General features: G+C 39.1%; 1 protein-coding gene across 1 annotated transcript in view; it reads left to right on the plus strand.

The window, feature by feature from the left end:
* Positions 1 to 18,239, plus strand: part of LOC308121372 (rho GTPase-activating protein 26-like) — a 77,863-nt gene that overhangs the window by 28,835 nt on the left and 30,789 nt on the right. The window contains exons 2-9 of the mRNA XM_080482570.1: positions 8,660 to 8,755; positions 10,717 to 10,778; positions 11,079 to 11,150; positions 14,699 to 14,800; positions 15,033 to 15,143; positions 15,714 to 15,818; positions 17,379 to 17,508; positions 17,710 to 17,810. Of these exons, the coding sequence (XP_080338696.1) occupies positions 8,660 to 8,755; positions 10,717 to 10,778; positions 11,079 to 11,150; positions 14,699 to 14,800; positions 15,033 to 15,143; positions 15,714 to 15,818; positions 17,379 to 17,508; positions 17,710 to 17,810 (779 nt within the window). The remainder of the gene's footprint in view (positions 1 to 8,659; positions 8,756 to 10,716; positions 10,779 to 11,078; positions 11,151 to 14,698; positions 14,801 to 15,032; positions 15,144 to 15,713; positions 15,819 to 17,378; positions 17,509 to 17,709; positions 17,811 to 18,239) is intronic.

Consider the following 18,239-nt stretch of genomic DNA (forward strand, 5'->3'; position numbering starts at 1 on the left):
TGCATGAAGTCTGCTAATCTGCACGCTCACACAAAAAAGTTTTCAGTTTGTCTGTGTTTTGCAGTTGTACTGAGAATAGGAGAATTGAAATGAGGGTATAAGATCCTGTTTACATGAGAATGATCTGCCGGAAACTGTATCACATCTGCATTTATTTATTTTTTTTTAATTTCACATAGAAGATTGCTGGTCACAAAGTCAGTACAACACTGAAAAGTCTGCAAATAGGAATTGTGGGAGTCAGCTGACATTCTCTTTTTCTTACAAAACAGAGAAAGTTGTCCTGATTTCAACTGTACTCCTACAAAATAAATGGTACCACTCGAAAACAGTCTACACTGTCTTGAGATTCCTCTCTGTCTTTCTGTACCATTGAGTCTGCAAAGTCCTCTCTATGCTTGGCTGCTGGGTCATGTAAAGAATTAGATGAAGAGACTGAGATCTGTCTTTGTCTTCACAGATGAATAGCATGTATGTGTGTGTGGTGTGTGTGTGTGTGTGTGTGTGTGTGTGTGTGTGTGTGTGTGTGTGTGTGTGTGTGTGTGTGTGTGTGTGTGTGTGTGTGTGTGTGTGTGTGTGTGTGTGTGTGTGTGTGTGTGTGTGTGTGTGTGTGTGTGCTTGTCCCACTTTATGAATAGGGTTTCTATACACATGCTCATTGAACAAAGCTACTGCAGAGTCCCAGCTCCTGCTGGATATCCTGTTGATATCACACAGGCCCATTCTTTTGACTGTGTGTGAGTGTGAATGTGTGGTGCTGAGTTTAACACACACATAGTGGTCGTTGTAGTGCTGCTGCTGCGTGACTGTGGCTAATTCGAGATGCCTTTTGTGCATATTACAGTGCTACGTGTGTGTGTGAGTGTGTTTCCCAGCAATTTTAGAGTTAAATGTTTCATTCCAGTGGTATTCGAGTCACTCTCCTTTAAATGTCATTATCAAACTGTGGATTGAACATGTGACAGGCACATTTAAAGTTTTACCATTGATGGTCCATGTGATACTGCAGAGCTATAAAGATGTTCAGAGATGAGAAAACAGGTCATTATTTTCCTTTTCTGCTTCTGTAAATCTTTTCATCACGATTCCTTGTTTCAAAACATCTATCATCCATCTTAAGTGTCGGTTATTCCAGTGAGTGTTTTCTGAGATCACCTGTTAAGGTTTTAGCTGCTAAAACGAGAGATACTTGGCCAGTAAGTAAACTGTGTGGATCAGGGATGGACATTGACATTTCTACATCTGAACAACCCTGTGTGGAAAAGGGTCAAAGCCTCTGAAATGTCAGTGATGCAGTAAACTTCCGTGAACCACAGTGCACTTTGTCTTTACTGTGAACCTTCTGAAAGGACAAATCTGCAGGCACCAATGCTTCATGCATGATATGTTAGACTTGTACCATCTGTTGCAATAGTTTCACCTTCTTTCATGATTTGAAAATGTTTGGGGGAGAGAAACTCAGTCATCCAGGTCATGGCATCATCCAGGCTTGGGATTATTAAGTTCTCTTAAAACCTCCTTCAAAACAAGACAAGACACACATATAAAAAAATCTCCACAGACGTGTGGATTCTCAATTCATTCAATCTCAAAGTTGTGGAACAATGTCCGAAAAATGTCTTGTACAAGACCTGTTTGTCTGCATGGAACAAGGCCAGAGTCAGCATAAAAAGCCTCTCAACTTTGGCCCTCAAATGAAGCTGCATTAAGAACAGGCATGACTTAGTGCTGGAAACCATTGCAATGGGAAGAGGAACACTTCCAGATTCCAAGTTGAAGCTGTATTATGCATGTCAGAGAACAACACTTGTTTTAAAAATCCAAATGGAAAACTGTTCTGTGGTAGAGATGAATTAAACTGTGAATATTGTATGTCTTTAAAGTGAGCACAGCATGTCCTGCAGACTGAAATGTTAAGAAACCATATTGCTTGTTACTCGCTCACACTTTAAAATCCTGCATCTCACAGGGTATGGGCTTTTATCGGTGCGGTTTGATTTATTTGGCACTGAGCTGGCCGACCTGTCATCCAGAAAGTTGACAATACAAAACATAAATCCTCAGACTAGAGAAGAGCGAGAATCCCACAAGAATCTATTTACATTTATTTCTCAATAATCCAACATTTGGTGTTCTGATTTCCCCAATGTGTACAAATTGAAGAAAAAGTCTTTGCATGCAAAACCATGTAAACAAAGAACGGCTGTAACTTTTATTGAATTATGTCGATGTCACCAAATTCAAGTTTTGGTAGCTTCTACTTAATTGGTGGCATGCTGTCTCTGTTCTCTTGCGATTAACATAAGTTTTCATGGGATCCTTGCAGCCTGTTTATATTTATGTTCTACACATCGTCTAAACCTTCTTGGGTCTGGGAGTTATTTTCAAATCAAGGCAGAAAAGTTCATATTGCTAACAGGCATTGCTTCAGACAGAATTGTTACTTCATGTTGTCTGCTTTGGTTGACTCTGTGACATCAGAAGGACGTGCAGGAAAAGAAGCACGACAGGAATCCTGTCCTGTAAGTGTGAGAGAAGAGGGGAAGAGAGGACAGAGTGGCAAGTGTCAGCAAGGTCACGTATTTTTAGTCGTACTGTCCTCTGGTGTCTTCCTGCCTAGGCACGTGCATGTAGGACACGCATACACACACACACACACACACACACACACACACACACACACACACACACACACACACACACACACACACACACACACACACACACACACACACACACACACACACACACACACACACACACACACTGAAAGAAGAGCATCATTGACGTGTTCTGCATGTGGCAGCTTCTCACAGCGGGCCTACTTTTTCTTTTAAAACTGTTGAAAGCGTATTCAACATACTTGACATATTTCCTGTCAAATGGTCACTTTTTATCCCATAAACAAAAGACCCACGCAGCAATACCACTGATGTAGCAGCACAGGCGACGTGTGATTCATTTATGCTTGTTTCATTTCCTCTTGCATCGGAATAGCTCAGAGTTTGGGTAAATGCAGCCAATGTCATTTGGAATGATTCACTTCACCAAGAACATGAAACAACATGTTATTTTGATTCTCATTTGAAGCGTTGGGAACAATATAGTCTGTAATGCCACTGAGAGACAGCATTAACTAATTACTGTTATGGACTTCGTGATGCAATTTAATGACTGGTTTGTCTGATCTTATTAGTTGTTACATTTGTTGTATACACACACACAGACACACAGACACACAGACACACAGACACACACAAAATGATGAAGAAAAGAGTTGTCTCTTTATATTGCTCAATGCTGCCCCAACCCCCCCCCCCCCCCCCCCAAAAAAGTCAAGATCTTCATCACGTATACGTACTCGTGTATAAAATTCGCCCCCTGAGCTTTTATCTCACTATTTCACCACACTCCAGTTTAATTCAGAGCTAACTTGGTCCTCCTGACAGGAACACGAGAGCTGCCCCGCTGGAAGAAGTATTAACATTAGTTTGTATCATTTACCATACCTGAGATTCATTCGCGGCCTTAAATCAGCATTATCTTTATTTGAGCTGTCCATTTGCAATTTTCTAGTATATGTCACTGCTATTAGTGCATGAATCTGTTTCAAGAGCTTCTACCATCTTGGTAATAGAGCATCTTCCGCTTACAAAGTGATGTATCTTCAGCTTATAAGTCATTAAACGGATCCAATCAACTGATGTTTCACAGCAACAGTACAAATATAATACAACTCTGCCTACCGTATATTTTTCAGACGTAATGCACAAGCTACTTTCCCAAGTTGTTCAGTATGTTCTCTACATATAAAAGGACCTAATGTAATCATGTAGTAATTTCAAGTAATATGTACTACTACATTGCATTATTGGGGTATTATTGGATTGTACTTGTGTCATAGCCACCATTAGACATGGACTTTTTTTTTTTTCTACATAATGTGCATAAACTGACTCAAGTATTTTTTCAGTATGTTACGTGATACTTTTAGTGATCTCTTTAACCTTTCCCTCCGATGTTTGTTTATTAATTACAGACATTGGTTAACTATCATTTAACCTTCTGCATGTGAATTAAACTACTGCAATGAAAGCGATACCATAAATGGTAAAGCGTTGCTGCTTGCTGAATCTGTGAGTGAGAGTAGTCTTGTACTTCTGTGAAAACGTGTCATGTTGATTTTTTTTTTTCTTCTTCTTTTTTTTTTACAGTAATTCATTTGTGTTGGCAAGATTTTACTCAGGCATATTAGCCAACAATGTGGCTTTGATTTAAAAACTCTGATTTGAGCGAGCTAAGAGCCTTTCTGTGGGCTGACATGTGGCCAAAAATGTCATTGTTGCCAGCATCTATCGAGAAGGCCTGCGGGGATTAGACACATGCTATTATATACATGATGTATCTGAATATATGAGCCAGCAAAAAGAGATTATATTACCTCATCACACAGTTTGCCAAAATGTACAATTTCACACTCTCAAAAGAGTTGTAAGCTAAACACGAATGCCTGCGAGTTTATTTTAACACTGTGTTAAATGATTAAATCCAAAGTCATGACTTCAAGGCAGAATAAAGTCAATACCCTCTGTGGCATGTAAATACAGCATAAACATTCATTTTGTTGAATACACTGTCAGGCCTCTGACCAGCAATCACATGCACAATAGTGTAAGGTACTTGCACTAAACTCAACATATGTGGTTCATATCTGCTTGATCAAATCAGTCTGTTTTATAACAGCGTCTGTGTAGTAGACTATAAGCCATTGTATTCCAAGTAGACACTAAAAAAAAAAAAAATAAATGTTGTAAACCATATCCAGAATAAGATAGTTAAAAACAAAGAACAGTGTTTTATACAAATGACTCAGCTCTTTCATTATTAGCTGACAAAACTCTGGTCTGGTTTTTTGGTTCCTGTGTGCAACTCTCAAAAGGACAGTCTGTAAAAGTTTAGCTTAGTGGATTACTTCTTTATTGTTGCAATGCTTGTTAGCAATAGATGTTATACCATTGGAAACCCTAACAGTGCCAGGCTGTTGTGTTTGTTTCTGTCACACACTACTCAGGCTCCTGTTTATTCAAAGAATACCATTTTAAGTGTGTGTGGGTTTAAAAAAAAAAAAAAAGTTATTCATCTAGTCGACTAAACAAGAGTCGACTGCAAAGAAATCCCACAAATCCCTGCTGCTAATCCCACAAATGCATGCTCCTTACAAACGTGGCACCATTTATAAAAGACATCGTCAGGATTTCTAACTGTACATGTTTTATTGCCAGAAGTACAAACAAATATGTGTGCAGTTTATGGACAACATTTTTAACCAAGAATGTTTGTTGACTTTATGTATGTATAACTTTTTTTGCGACTTCATCAATGAGAGATGGCATGCTGTTAAGCGTTAACACTTCGAATCACATTTTCTTTTGCCGTGAGGCCGAAATGTATCCTAACATGCTGTCATGGACAATGCATTGATTTTACTCCGTCACAAAACCCTGCGTAGAGCAAAAACCAATAACAGTGTTATGTAAGCGACCTCTGAACAGGAAGTCACGGTTGCTTTTGCTGTTTTCTTTAATCATGAGAAGTACAACATGACCTGTAACAAAAAACCTTTGCATTAGAACACATTCAGGGTAATAGACACAAATTAGAGGAATCTGCAAATTAGAAAGGAAATGGAAGAATCTCCTCTATCACAACATCTGGTGAAGGCATTTTAAGCTCATTATACAATTGTATGTTAGTTGTGTTTATTTATTAATACCCTTGTGTTCAACCACTCTTTGGCCTGTGTTTGATTTTAGATGTTTTCAAAAGGGAGTGCGCAGTGTTTTCGGCTGGAGCCAGGGTGAAGAAGTTAACAACGATGGGCACGTTTCACTTACCAGGTGCTGAGAGGAGCTGTCAGTGTCAGGAAGGAGAAAACGCATCGCTCAGAAAGGAGAAGGAAGGGATACGGAGGCCAAAAATAAGAAAGCAGAGACCTTAGGGTGAAAGTGAGAGTGTAGAAGGAGATATAGTTGTGTGTTGCTCGCCGGACACGTACGCTTACACGACTGCTGCCAGTGTCGGATCTGATTCCCACCGAGGCCACCCATGCTGAAAATAATGCTTCAATATAGAACCAATAAAAAGCAAGTGACATAAAGTTTAATAAAAGAGGAGCTGCGTTAATTGTCAAAATTACAGTGTAATACTGACAATTCTTACAGTATGTGTTGCAATTTTTGCTGCAGATATTAAAGATCAATGTATTCCACGATTGAGAAAAGTGTGTTTAATGCTGTATCTTTATTTGTAATGTGTATTTCAGTGGAGTGCAAATGGGGGTCATTTACTTTGTAAAGCACTTTGGGATCTGCTAATCAGTGGAAAAGTGATATATGAGTTTACCTCCATTTACTATTTTACCCTTCTTCTTTCTTCATTTCCTCATTTGGCTCTCTACTTCACCTCTTTGTCAAGCTTTACGGCAGACCCTAAGCACTTCAACATATCTCTCTATTTAATCCCTTCTTTACTCCTTATTATAGTTTCCTTTTATAAAATCTTCATTTTCAGTTAATCCACCATTATAAGACTATGTTCTCTCACTTTAAGACTCTATATATTTCTTTGTTCCGAAATGTCTGGCTTCAAAACTGCATAGAATGAACAGCTGCTTTTTAAAAATTGTTAGTGGGATTCTTTACAGGAGCATTTTTTTTCTATCTCTTTAGAAGTTGTAACATCAACCAAAACTGTTGGTAATAGGCTATGTGCACATATTAGATATATAATATCACCTTTTTTGTTTATGATATATTTTTTAGCCTAATATTAATTCTCATGCAGGAAAGTCATGGTTTGTATGTTTATCAAGAACAATTCGAATTAATGGCGTACAGCCTGTTGGTTTTGCTTTCCAACTCCATTAAAGTCGATCATTTGTTTTCATTGTGTTTTGAACTATGAAAAAAATTATGGGTTTTAGGAAAACTGCTGGGAGAACAACAGTATTTATTTATCTTTACTGGACACTGACTGATGCTGTTAAACCGTCTTATATCCTTCAATGTTCGAGTGCGGTCTCATTTGGGTCATACCTTAGTTATTCTGATGACACAGAGCCAATGTGACTCACTTCACTGCGGTTCTGTGTCAGTCCCGAGAAAGAAAGTTTTGTGTGTGTGTGTGTGTGTGTGTGTGTGTGTGTGTGTGTGTGTGTGTGTGTGTGTGTGTGTGTGTGTGTGTGTGTGTGTGTGTGTGTGTGTGTGTGTGTGTGTGTGTGTTGTGTGTGTTATTATTTAATGCTGTTGTGGGGACTGGAATCTCTTAATGCTCTCACATCGTGGCGACTAGATTCAAAAACCAAATGCCTGAAAGCAGAATCTTGAAGGTCCTAAGTGAGGACGTTGTTTTAATGTTGAGGATTAAGGATTAAGTTGAAAAAGTTAGTCATGGTTGAGTTTGGAGCAAGTCAGCAGGAAACGAATGCAAGTCAACGCAATGCAACTGAAAGGTAAGAAAACACAAGGTGTTCTGCGTGCCAACATGTGTGCTTTCCTGGCAGCACAGGCAGGAGCGGCAAGGCCTGTGTTTCATTTCTCCGACTGGCACAGAGCTGCACGGAGGACCTGTGGTATTTACATGAACATGGGCAATTACTCTTTGTCCGTCTTCTGTCTCTACACTCAATGTCCTTTCCCTGACTCCCATCTTTCTTTCCACATGGCTCCTCTTCTTCTCTCTGTTTCCTTGTCTGGATTTCATTTGAAATTTCTGACTGTAGTTTATAAAATGTCAGCAAATACATATTTGCTTATACAGCTTTTGTGCAGATGACCCCTCCCCCCCTTCTTTCCCCTTGGAAATGCGAGGTTTCCCTGACCACATCAAGCTTTCTTTGACTATTTCCACAATCTTTATTATTTCAAAACAACTATATTTCCTCTCTCTATTGTGTTAATGAGAGCTCAATCTCTGTTTGAATGTGTTCTTCTGGAACATGTGCTTTGTGAGAAAGTCTCTTTTATTGTATGTCTTCATCCTTGTCCTCCTACTCATTCATATATGGCTGACCCGGTCCAACCCAGCAACAGGAAATGTCATAATAACGGTGACCCCGCTCTGAGTTTAAAATGTAGGGGAAGCCAAACTTGTGAGTGTGTGTCTCCTAGGAGCTTTTAGCACCTCATGTATTATTTGAAAGGTATGCAGTTGTCCAGAGCTTTCTCACTGCCTCGCTTGGTTAATGTGACTCGGATTTAATGGTGCTTTTCGAACATTTCAGCAGAAATGCACACACGTGTACACGCACACACACGCACACAAAGCTTTTGTACGAATGCAAAGAGCTGTCAGTCTCCATCACCAGCACCACAGGGGGACTACTCGTGGTCTCCACCTTTAGACTCTCTCCACTCAGCCTCACTTTCACTAACTGCATAAATGCGCTCAATCAGAACAAAGAGATATTCTCATACATGGGTGCTTTGCATGTTTAATAGCCTTAGTTCAAAGTGAGAATGGGATCATTTCTATGAGAGTTTACAGCCTGTGGCTGAGCCATTATAAAAGCTCTAGACACTATTAGGTGTGCTAAACAGAAAAAAAAGTATATGTGACCCGATCCATTAACCTGCTATTTTCCCCCCCCATATTTTCTCAGGTCTGTCAACAGCCAAGAGGAAGTTTGCCGACTCTCTGAACGAGTTTAAATTCCAGTGTATCGGGGACGCCGAGACAGACGATGAGATATGTATAGGTAAGCATGCTGCTGTGAAACCTAATACATTACATACTGAAAGCTTTTGAATAGAAGGCAGGAAATAATTTGTCATTTGTTGTCGCCGAAATAGAGCAGTTTTATTAGCGCTGAATCAAAAGCCGGGTTTATTTCCAGTGCAGCTGCAGAGAAAGAGAGACCCTAATTATGCATCTCTTCTGAATATGTTGTTTTCATAAATATGAGAACTCATCCTGTCATAAATGAAACCATTAGTGGTAAGGCTGCAGGGTTTTTTTTTGTTTTTGGCTGTAATTCATTTATTGTTCAATGCACTTTGTAAACCTAAACGTGATAGGAATCTATTTACATTCACACCAAGTATATTTCAACTACCTTTTTTTTTCAAATAACTAGTAAGGAGAAGATGAAAACAAGGAATGACAAATTAACAGACAACTAAGAGTTGAATAATTACATGTGTGCAGAGGAAGAACATGCAAACTTTACATAGAAAGGCTCAGAAGACTAAGGAGATTCTCACTGTGACACAAAAGTGCTAATTGTGTATTTATTTCTTCAAAAATTCACAAACTGTATAATTTCATTGCTCATTCTTCATGACAAAAATCATTACTAATCTGTTAAATAATGTACGCAGCCTTGATTGCTGCATCAAATTTCCTCCTAGAGCTGCAATACCGACCTTTTTTTAACATCTAAATGCTTTAAAGCTCTTGTGTAAGCCTGTTCCTCCCTGTTGCTGACGTTAACAAGTCACTGCTTTCTCATTAGTTAAAAAAAAAAAAATGAATGCAGACTATACCCTGATATATAACTTTGTAATATCGCTGTATGGTATCGATTCCATGAGGTCATCTGGGTTGTTGTAACAGCCTGCTGTGTGAGCGGAGTGTGAAGCCGTCACACCCTCTCATGTCTGTGCAGGCTGCAGCTCTTCAGTGGTCTGACCCACCCACCACTGTTGTTTAACTATCCCCGGCTATCTTTCCTGAACAGCTTGCAGCCCGGCCACACTGACCACAGCCCTGTTGTTTTTAGGATATTCGCAGTCATAGTCATGTCAAAATGGATTTTCTTCCCCTTGATACAATGATGATTTTGTAAGAGTATAGTAGCTTGAAGCGGGACAACTTTTGTCAAATCTGTTTGGTTGTAGGGTTCACCACAGAGCAAATACAGAGAAACAGACCGCGATATACTCTCACATTTACACCTATGGGCGATTTAGAGTCACCTAATAACCTCAAGTGCATTTTATTTTTGACTGTGGGAGTAACTAGAGAACCCCCATGTCACATAGACGCTGCATCAATATAAAAGACCAACTGTGCATTCTCTGCAAATTCAAATAGACAGACTTAAAGATTAAGGGAAAGTGTTATTAATTCAGATTCATTTACAAGAATTGTGCAATGAGCTAATTTATGACTTCTAATGGATTTGAAATCCAACTTATTTAATAAAAAAATAAAAAATAAAAAACTGATTCTGGGCTCGAGCTCAAGCTCAATTAAATCTCACTCTTCGTGCTCAAATATGTGATTGTTTTATTTATTTTTTTAATATGTCAATAATCATGCCGCAGATGCACATCGTCTTCTATCGATACACTCGGCCGGTCTGAAGAGCAAAGTGTGTGTGTGTGTCAAGTGTTGGAAGGGGTCGCAGAGAACTGAAGTGGAAAGTCTGACCCAAACAATGTAGCCGTTCCTGGCTTGCCAGCGTGCAGGGAAACAAGGCTGTGTTCACTTTGAGAGCGCCATAGAAAAAAAGACTCTAAATTGTGGTTTTATTTCCAGTTAATTACTCTGCTATGTCATGGGTGCAGAAACATTTCTGAGTTGGCCAGAAGCAGAAACAAAGCACCGTCATTTTCCTTGCGTCAACTTCCTTCTTTGTTACTTTTAGCCCGAGCTCTGTTTAACATAAAAGCTCTTGCTTCTCTTTTTCTTTCCACCTGTCTTGGCCCTCCTTAGCCAAGTCGCTCCAGGAGTTTGCAGCAGTCCTACAGAACCTGGAGGATGAGAGGACACGGATGGTGAGCAGCCCAAACAAATGTATACCACTGTATATTATTGTGGTTTTCCAGTGAGTGGTCACGGTTTAGTACTTTTTAACCTATTTTGCTAAGGTAGAAGCTTTACTCATTACATAAAAGCATTTAATAGTCTTACCACATATTCCTGTGACCCTGAGAGCTGTTACCTTTTATATATTAATTTTGTTCAAGATGAATCTCTTAAGTTTATTAATTTCCCCACACAGATAAAGGCTCACAGCTTAAAAGATGCAAATGTTTTCTTGCTCTTCTCAATTTCATGCACATGTTTCCCCGTAGATCGAGAATGCCAATGATGTGTTGATTATGCCACTGGAGCGGTTCAGGAAAGAGCAGATAAGTGCCGCCAAGGTAAGAAGAACTACAGCTGCTGGACGGACGACAGAAATGAGTTTCACTGTACATAGTATTGCACTGTGGCTCAGTATTAATGTGTATATATGTTGGTGAGGATGAAGGATAAATCAATGTTGTGCTTTTAGTGCATTTGCAGTTGCTGGAGGGGCTCTGGCAGCCACGATACCCTTCAAATATACAGCTAGTAATACTACTTAATGTGACATTATGTCCAACAGTTGCATTAATGGGCTCTGGTTTAAAACAAAAAACAAGTTCTCTATGACACAAAATATTCGATATCTTTATTTTACTAAATAAAAAAAATTCGTACAAAATCATTATTTTCCTCATTAATGAAATAAATCAATGAAAAAAGATGCATAAAACATAGACACCTTAAAATTCAGTAATAAAGATATAAACATTACTATTTCTAAATCAATATGTAAGTATAGTTATACAGAAATACAACAGATATGAATACATATTCTAGCATGTATCGATGTATAACATCCATCACTTCACTCAGTTGACACACTCCTCAACCTCCCTAGTTGTGACCTTGAAACGATTTATGAAAGTAAGTGTCCTCAGTCTCCTATTATTGGCCTCAGAGTAGTGCAGCGGTAACCACTAATGGCAAGAAGGGAGGTGTTCTGTGACGACTTTGCATGTTGTCCTTGTGAACTGCGTTGAGCTTCACTCCATTGTCCAGTCTGAGTTTGTGGTAGAAGTGTTGAATCTGAATGTGTGTGGTTGTCCGTGTCTTTGTGTTTTGCCACTTGATGGACTGGTGGTGATGTGTTCAAGGCTTTCGCCGTCGTGGTATAGAAGGTGAACGGATGTGTACACAAACAGTTTCCAGTATTTATTGCTCAACCCAGGGTCATTCTCCTCTCCAGTGATTAAAGTCCGTCAAGGCATGAACCGCCACTCAATGACCTGGATAGGAGATTAAAATACATAATGCTTTCATAAATCAGTTATTGCCACTGAAGTGGGGGTCTCATAGGTCAACTGGATACCCTCAGGGCATGGTTGGTGTTACTGTACCAGCTTAGGAAGCATCTACTTTCATAAATTCTGGAAATACCGAACACGATTCTATTCAGTAAATACCTCAATTGACTTCTTCTGTTTTGTCCTCAGTTGAAAAGCTATAAAGTTTTCATGTTACGATAAACAAGACACTGCATTGTCCTGTAATTCCACCCCCTGAATCTTAAATATTCCACGTTTCAATGATTTTAATCTTCTTATTGCTGTTCATTGAGTACAGTCATCAGCCGTAGAGCCTAGATGAGTAGCTGCAGGGGTTCCCCTGATTCATCCCGTATTAAATGAGTTATCAGTACACAGTCTATAATCCCTCCACCCCCAGCAGGTCATTGTCTGATTTTGACGAGGTTGCTCCGATTAAGAAGTGGACGTATAATCTGTGCAGTTAGGTCACCATGATGTATGTACTAATCCTAGTTTAGCCTTAAAAGAACTGAGAATATCTTTGCTTGGCACAGTTTCACCTTGTCCTGAAGCTCCAGAGCTGGCAGCGCTTGAGCTCGACTGGTGTTGAGCCACAATTAGAGTGAGCTAATGAACAATTTAAAAATAAAAAGTCTCAAAATACATGCAGGACTACACACAATGGAAAAACAGTGAATTCAACATGTACTGTGAGGGTATAATTGTAGAATATAGTGCTGCTAATGTAATTTGATTGGTTCTTTCTGATGGCAAAGTTTGTATCTGCGAATGTTTTGGTAGAATAACAGCTTGCTCTGTGTGAAACGTAAAAGGTTGACGACATGATGAGCTCAGCGGGCGATTTAGCCTCCACCAGTGCATAACTCAGGCCCATGCAAAACAAAAACTAATCATAGGAGCGCATACTTTCTTTATTATTGTCAAGGAAGTACAATAAATGACGTGAATGTTTACAAGGAGTGTCATGCGCTGAGCTGCATGCAAAAGCCGACAGTGAAGGATGACGTGATGCTTGGCGTTAGTGGGACCTCCAAGTCACTGTGGAGTCAAACGTGATGTAGCTGTGATGAGTCAGCCTGGTGGTAGATCATGATCTGGATAATAAATAAAAAAAACTGCTTCATTACAAAATTCATTGTGGAAAAAGGTCTAAACTCGAATCTGTCCATACTGTGAAGACACTGCCATCTGCTGGCTATGATTAGAAGTACCTTAAATTACATTTAAATGCATTGTATACTATTTTATAAATAAAAAATGTTGAGTTATAGTTTGTTTTGTAATATGCCGAGTAAATGAATGGGAGAATTGTGCTTAAACTCGCATATTCCTTTTTCAAGTATATAAATCGATGAAATTATACACCAAAGCCATAATAAGGCACACAGAGGAGTGGGCTGCAGTAGGAGTCATTAGAGGTCTATGGTAATTTCCACAGAGAATTATGAAAAATCAAAGAGGCAGACTTTGAACAGAGGTCTTGTTGTTTGGTGGAGCATTCATCATCTCTGATGCGTTCTGCAGCTGCTGTCTCTCCCTCCTCCGGCCCAGAGGACCCGGCTTGTTGTTGAAACCGTCTTGGCAATGCACTGCAACCATCCGACACTGTGCACCACATGATTATTCCCTTCATTCCGACATAAGCACAATCAAGATAAAAATAAAATGGGATGATTAGATAAACATATCGCTCACTGGCGTGCACACAGAGCTTTGTGTGTCTTGTTGGACTTATTGGACTGAGCAGAACGAAAGCAGTGCAAATACTGTACATGTTTAACTTGGATTAATGTTTGACGTTTGCATCTTTGATTTATATTCCAACTTTTTGAGCCGAGTGCAGGAGTTAAATTTCAGTTAAAAAAAAGTAGCAGTTTTCTTTGTTTTAATAGTGTGTTTTATTTTTACAGAGTCAACTCACCAGGTTTTCAATGCATGGAAAATGGAAACATTTTACATTTTACATTTAGAGGCAAAACCTCCAATTCATTAGTTTTTGGTTTTTTTTCAACATTACAACAAAATGTCATTAATTAAATGTTTTTCAGAGGTTCACCCTGAAGTGTAGGAACTCTGCCTTGGAATAACCACTCATTTCTATTCTCTAGTTAAGGGTCCTCATAATTCATTTGCTTGCATTTTGTCTCAAAGAGGTGTATCAGATATCAGTTGTTCTTTCTAGCGTGTGGTTTTTTTTTTCCAACCTTTCTATGTGATGACTTTAAGGCATAATAACATTAATAGACTGGACCCCATGTACTGTCATAAAGAGAGTTCAATCCAGATCTCCTTTTCCTTTTCAATGCTTTATATCGCTGCTCTTACGTCCGCTGAACAATGTGTCTTTTTTAATAAGCAGATTTGTTTCCCAGAAGAAAACAAATTATGCTCCACTCATTGAAAGATGAAAAATGTTCGCTCACATTAACTTTGTTATTCTTTCAACTCAGACTGATTTTCAGTGAAAGTCACCGATCAAATTACGACTTAATTATAGAGATTTACATAGATTTTTGGCGTGGACCCTAGTTGAGCTAGCGTCTATTAAAATGTCAATGTGTTTTTATTTGTGACAGGAGGCGAGGAAAAAATATGACAAAGAGACAGAGAAATATTGTGCAGTGCTGGAGAAGCACTTGAGCCTTTCAGCAAGGAAGAAAGAGTCACATCTTCATGAGGTAAGAACTTGTGTCTGTGTTAATGAGTCCGTCTTCTTCTTCTTTGTCTTTCAACTGCTCACCCGCCTCCTCTGTTACGCCACCCATCTCTATGTCCTCCATCAGTACGTCCATGACTCTTCTCTAAGGACTTCCTGTTTCCCTCCTGCCTGGCAGCTCCATTTCCAGTGTAATTTGCCTAATCTATCTCCTTAATATCCACTTCTATAAATCCTTTCTTTCTATGTTTCAGGCAGACAACCAGGTCGATAATGTGCGGCAACATTTCTATGAAGTTTCCCTGGAGTATGTCTTCAAGGTCCAGGAGGTCCAGGAGAGGAAGATGTTTGACTTTGTTGAGCCGGTAAGACAACACTTTTTTTTGTTTTCTTCTTCTGCTTTTTTTTTTATGTAATATACCAATTGTTTTTAAAGCTCCTCTCATCCCCCAAAGAATTTGAGCACACATGCTGTTTTTTAGCTGTGGTCTGTAGTATATTCACTCACCCTGACATATCCAAGCAGACCAGATGTTCAGCTTCATCACAGTTGTCTGTGGTTGGCAGAAAGCACTTTGGTGGTTTTCGGGCCTTCCTTAAGGGCATCTCAGTTGTAAATACAAAGGAAATAAGAACAATTGGCTACACAAACCTCAACTATTTACTTTCCTGGAAAGTTGTACTGTATGTCTACAATATCTATTTTCTTTTTGAAAAAACAATGCTTCACATTTTTACCACATTTTTTAAAAATGTTGTTATACCTTCTTTTCTCCTCGTCCTCCACTGTCACTTGTGTCTTTTTTTGTAATCTTTCTAATGTACATTGTTGTCCATTGACATTTCGTTCTTGTTGCTATTGCACCCTTTCTTCTTTCTTCAACCTCTTCTTCACGCTTTCACATTTTCTTTTCTTTTTTTTTCCTTTCCTTCAGCTTTTGGCATTTCTTCAAGGCCTCTTCACCTACTATCACCATGGCTACGAGCTGGCAAAGGACTTTAACCACTTCAAGACTGATCTCACCATCAGCATACAAAATGTGAGGAGTTGCACTTGCACACACATGCACATACATACGTACGTACATACATACATACATACATACATACATACATACATACATACATACATACATACATACATACATACATACATACATACATACATACATATGCAAATAATCTGGGAAAACATGGCATGCTTTGCGGTCAGTATGTTTAGTCCAGATTTCTAGAAAAGCTTGGACAGGCTCCTTTTTAAAATAAATATTACATCTTTTTGATGCTTTTGTTGAATCAGATTAGATGGTTTGTGAATGCTCTTTTCTAGTTGTTTCGAATGATCTAAGATGGAAAACACAGCAACCATAAGAAACTCAACATAGAATAACTTTGTCATGCAAACACCTTTTTCTACGAGGAGAATTACCAAAAGAAGTAGAAGCCGGTGTCTAAATATTAGTGCTCGTAATTACATTTTAATGATATCATGGCCAATACACAGGCTTTGATCACATAACAACATTTGGAAACACAGACCCATATGATCAAGTCGGCTGATTTTGGTAATATATTATACATATCTCATATATATTATGATGCTGTGATTTGCCAAAGCATTATGGCCACTGATAGGTGAGATGAATAACAGATTTATTTATTTATTAAAATTTTTTTTATTGGAGTACCTGTTAGCAGGTGGGATATAGTAGGGTGCAAGAATTTGAGTGAGTTTAACAGGAATCAAATTGTGAAGACTGAACCACTGGGCCAGAACATCTCTAAAACTACAGCTCTTGCAGTGTTCCTTTGAGTGGGTATCTACCACTAAGCATGGAACTATGTCAGGAACATGAGCAACTAAAGCTCATTGATATAGATTTTTTTGTGAGAACTGAGGGCCGCCCTGTCTGCAGCGAGCTGACAGATGAGCTGTAACTCAAACGGCTTTAAAAGTAACGCTGGTTCTGTTAGAATGTTCTCAAAATACAGTGTGTCACAGTTTATTGCTAAAGGGACAGCATAATGTTAACTAAGCAATATCAGTTAGGTGGTCTTAATGTTATGGATGATTTCATGAAAGTAGACATTCACTGAACTCAATAACCTTCAACATATCCTATTTAAAGGCTCAAAAAAGTTGTGAGGCCGATTTCACCTTATATGGAGGTTATTTTAGTGGATCATCTCTCAGACTCTGCATAAATGATGGGGAATTTATTGGATTTGCATCAAAAAACATAAGCCTCCGGGCTATTAATAAAGCAAAAGCCAGAAGATTTGCCAACTATTTCGCAGGGATACATTCTTGATGTGTTATCATTCAAACACTTGCTAAATTGTAAAAGCATGTCCACAGTACAATGTCTAAGTGAAAATACTTAAAAACCTCCAGGTCTTGCAGGTGAAGAGAAATTCAAAGGCAGTAACTTGATTTGGAAATAACATTCAAGGCAAAAAAAACACGCTGAACTGCCCATTTGATGATGTTTCTGTCTGAAGTCCAACTCCAAGAAACAGTGAAAGGTCTGCTGTTACATACTTAGTAGTATCCGTATATTTGATTCAAGTTTTGTCCTTATTTGTGTTTGTGTTGACAGACAAGGAACCGTTTTGAGAGCACCCGGTCAGAGGTGGAGAGTCTGATGAGGAAGATGAAGGAAAATCCACACGAGCACAAGAGTGTCAGCCAGCACACTATGGAGGGATACCTGTTTGTGCAGGAGAAGCGTATGTATTGCAGAGGGTGCCATTCAGAAACACAAATGAGAGCGCGTGTGTTTATGTGCTTGTGTCTTTTTCAGCTTTAAAGGATGCAAGACAAAGATTCACCCTTGTTATTGTTATTCATGCCTCGTGCTTCTCTCTGGCATGAGTCTTTGACCAGCTGGTATTGCTTTTGATCCTCTCAACGCATTTTTCTCTCCTCAGGTTCATTTGTATCGACATGGGTGAAATACTACTGCACATACCATCGCGAGCCTAAGAAGGTCACCATGGTTCTGTTTGACCCGAAATCCGGGGGTAAAATGGTGAGTCGCTTATTAAACAGACACTTTAACTCTGTATGTTTGGGAGATGAAACAAAACCTGCCTATATATTTTTCACTGAAGAAGATACACACAGCCATTTGTCCTCATTCTCAGAGCGTGAAGGATTACCACAGTGAAGTTCTGACAGGAGAGGGAAAAAAAAGTAAAATTTGTTTTTGGAATCATCAGCTGAAAATGTCAAGCCTTTTGTCAGACACTTGTTGTCGAGGCTGAGAGCGTTTTTGATTCACAGCACCACTTCACACCAGTACACAGTCACACATGAAGCTGCTGGTTTGACAAGTGAGCGCAATTTCTTCCTCAGCATCCTTCGTAGGCCTTGGCAAATTATGCTGTGAGTAAGCAGTGTGTCTCCAAACCCTCGCCAACTACAACCAGATTAATACAAAGCTGAATTGCAAGCAAGC

Source organism: Lipophrys pholis, assembly GCF_963383615.2.
Source record: "Lipophrys pholis genome assembly, chromosome: 16".
Taxonomy (NCBI): domain Eukaryota; kingdom Metazoa; phylum Chordata; class Actinopteri; order Blenniiformes; family Blenniidae; genus Lipophrys; species Lipophrys pholis.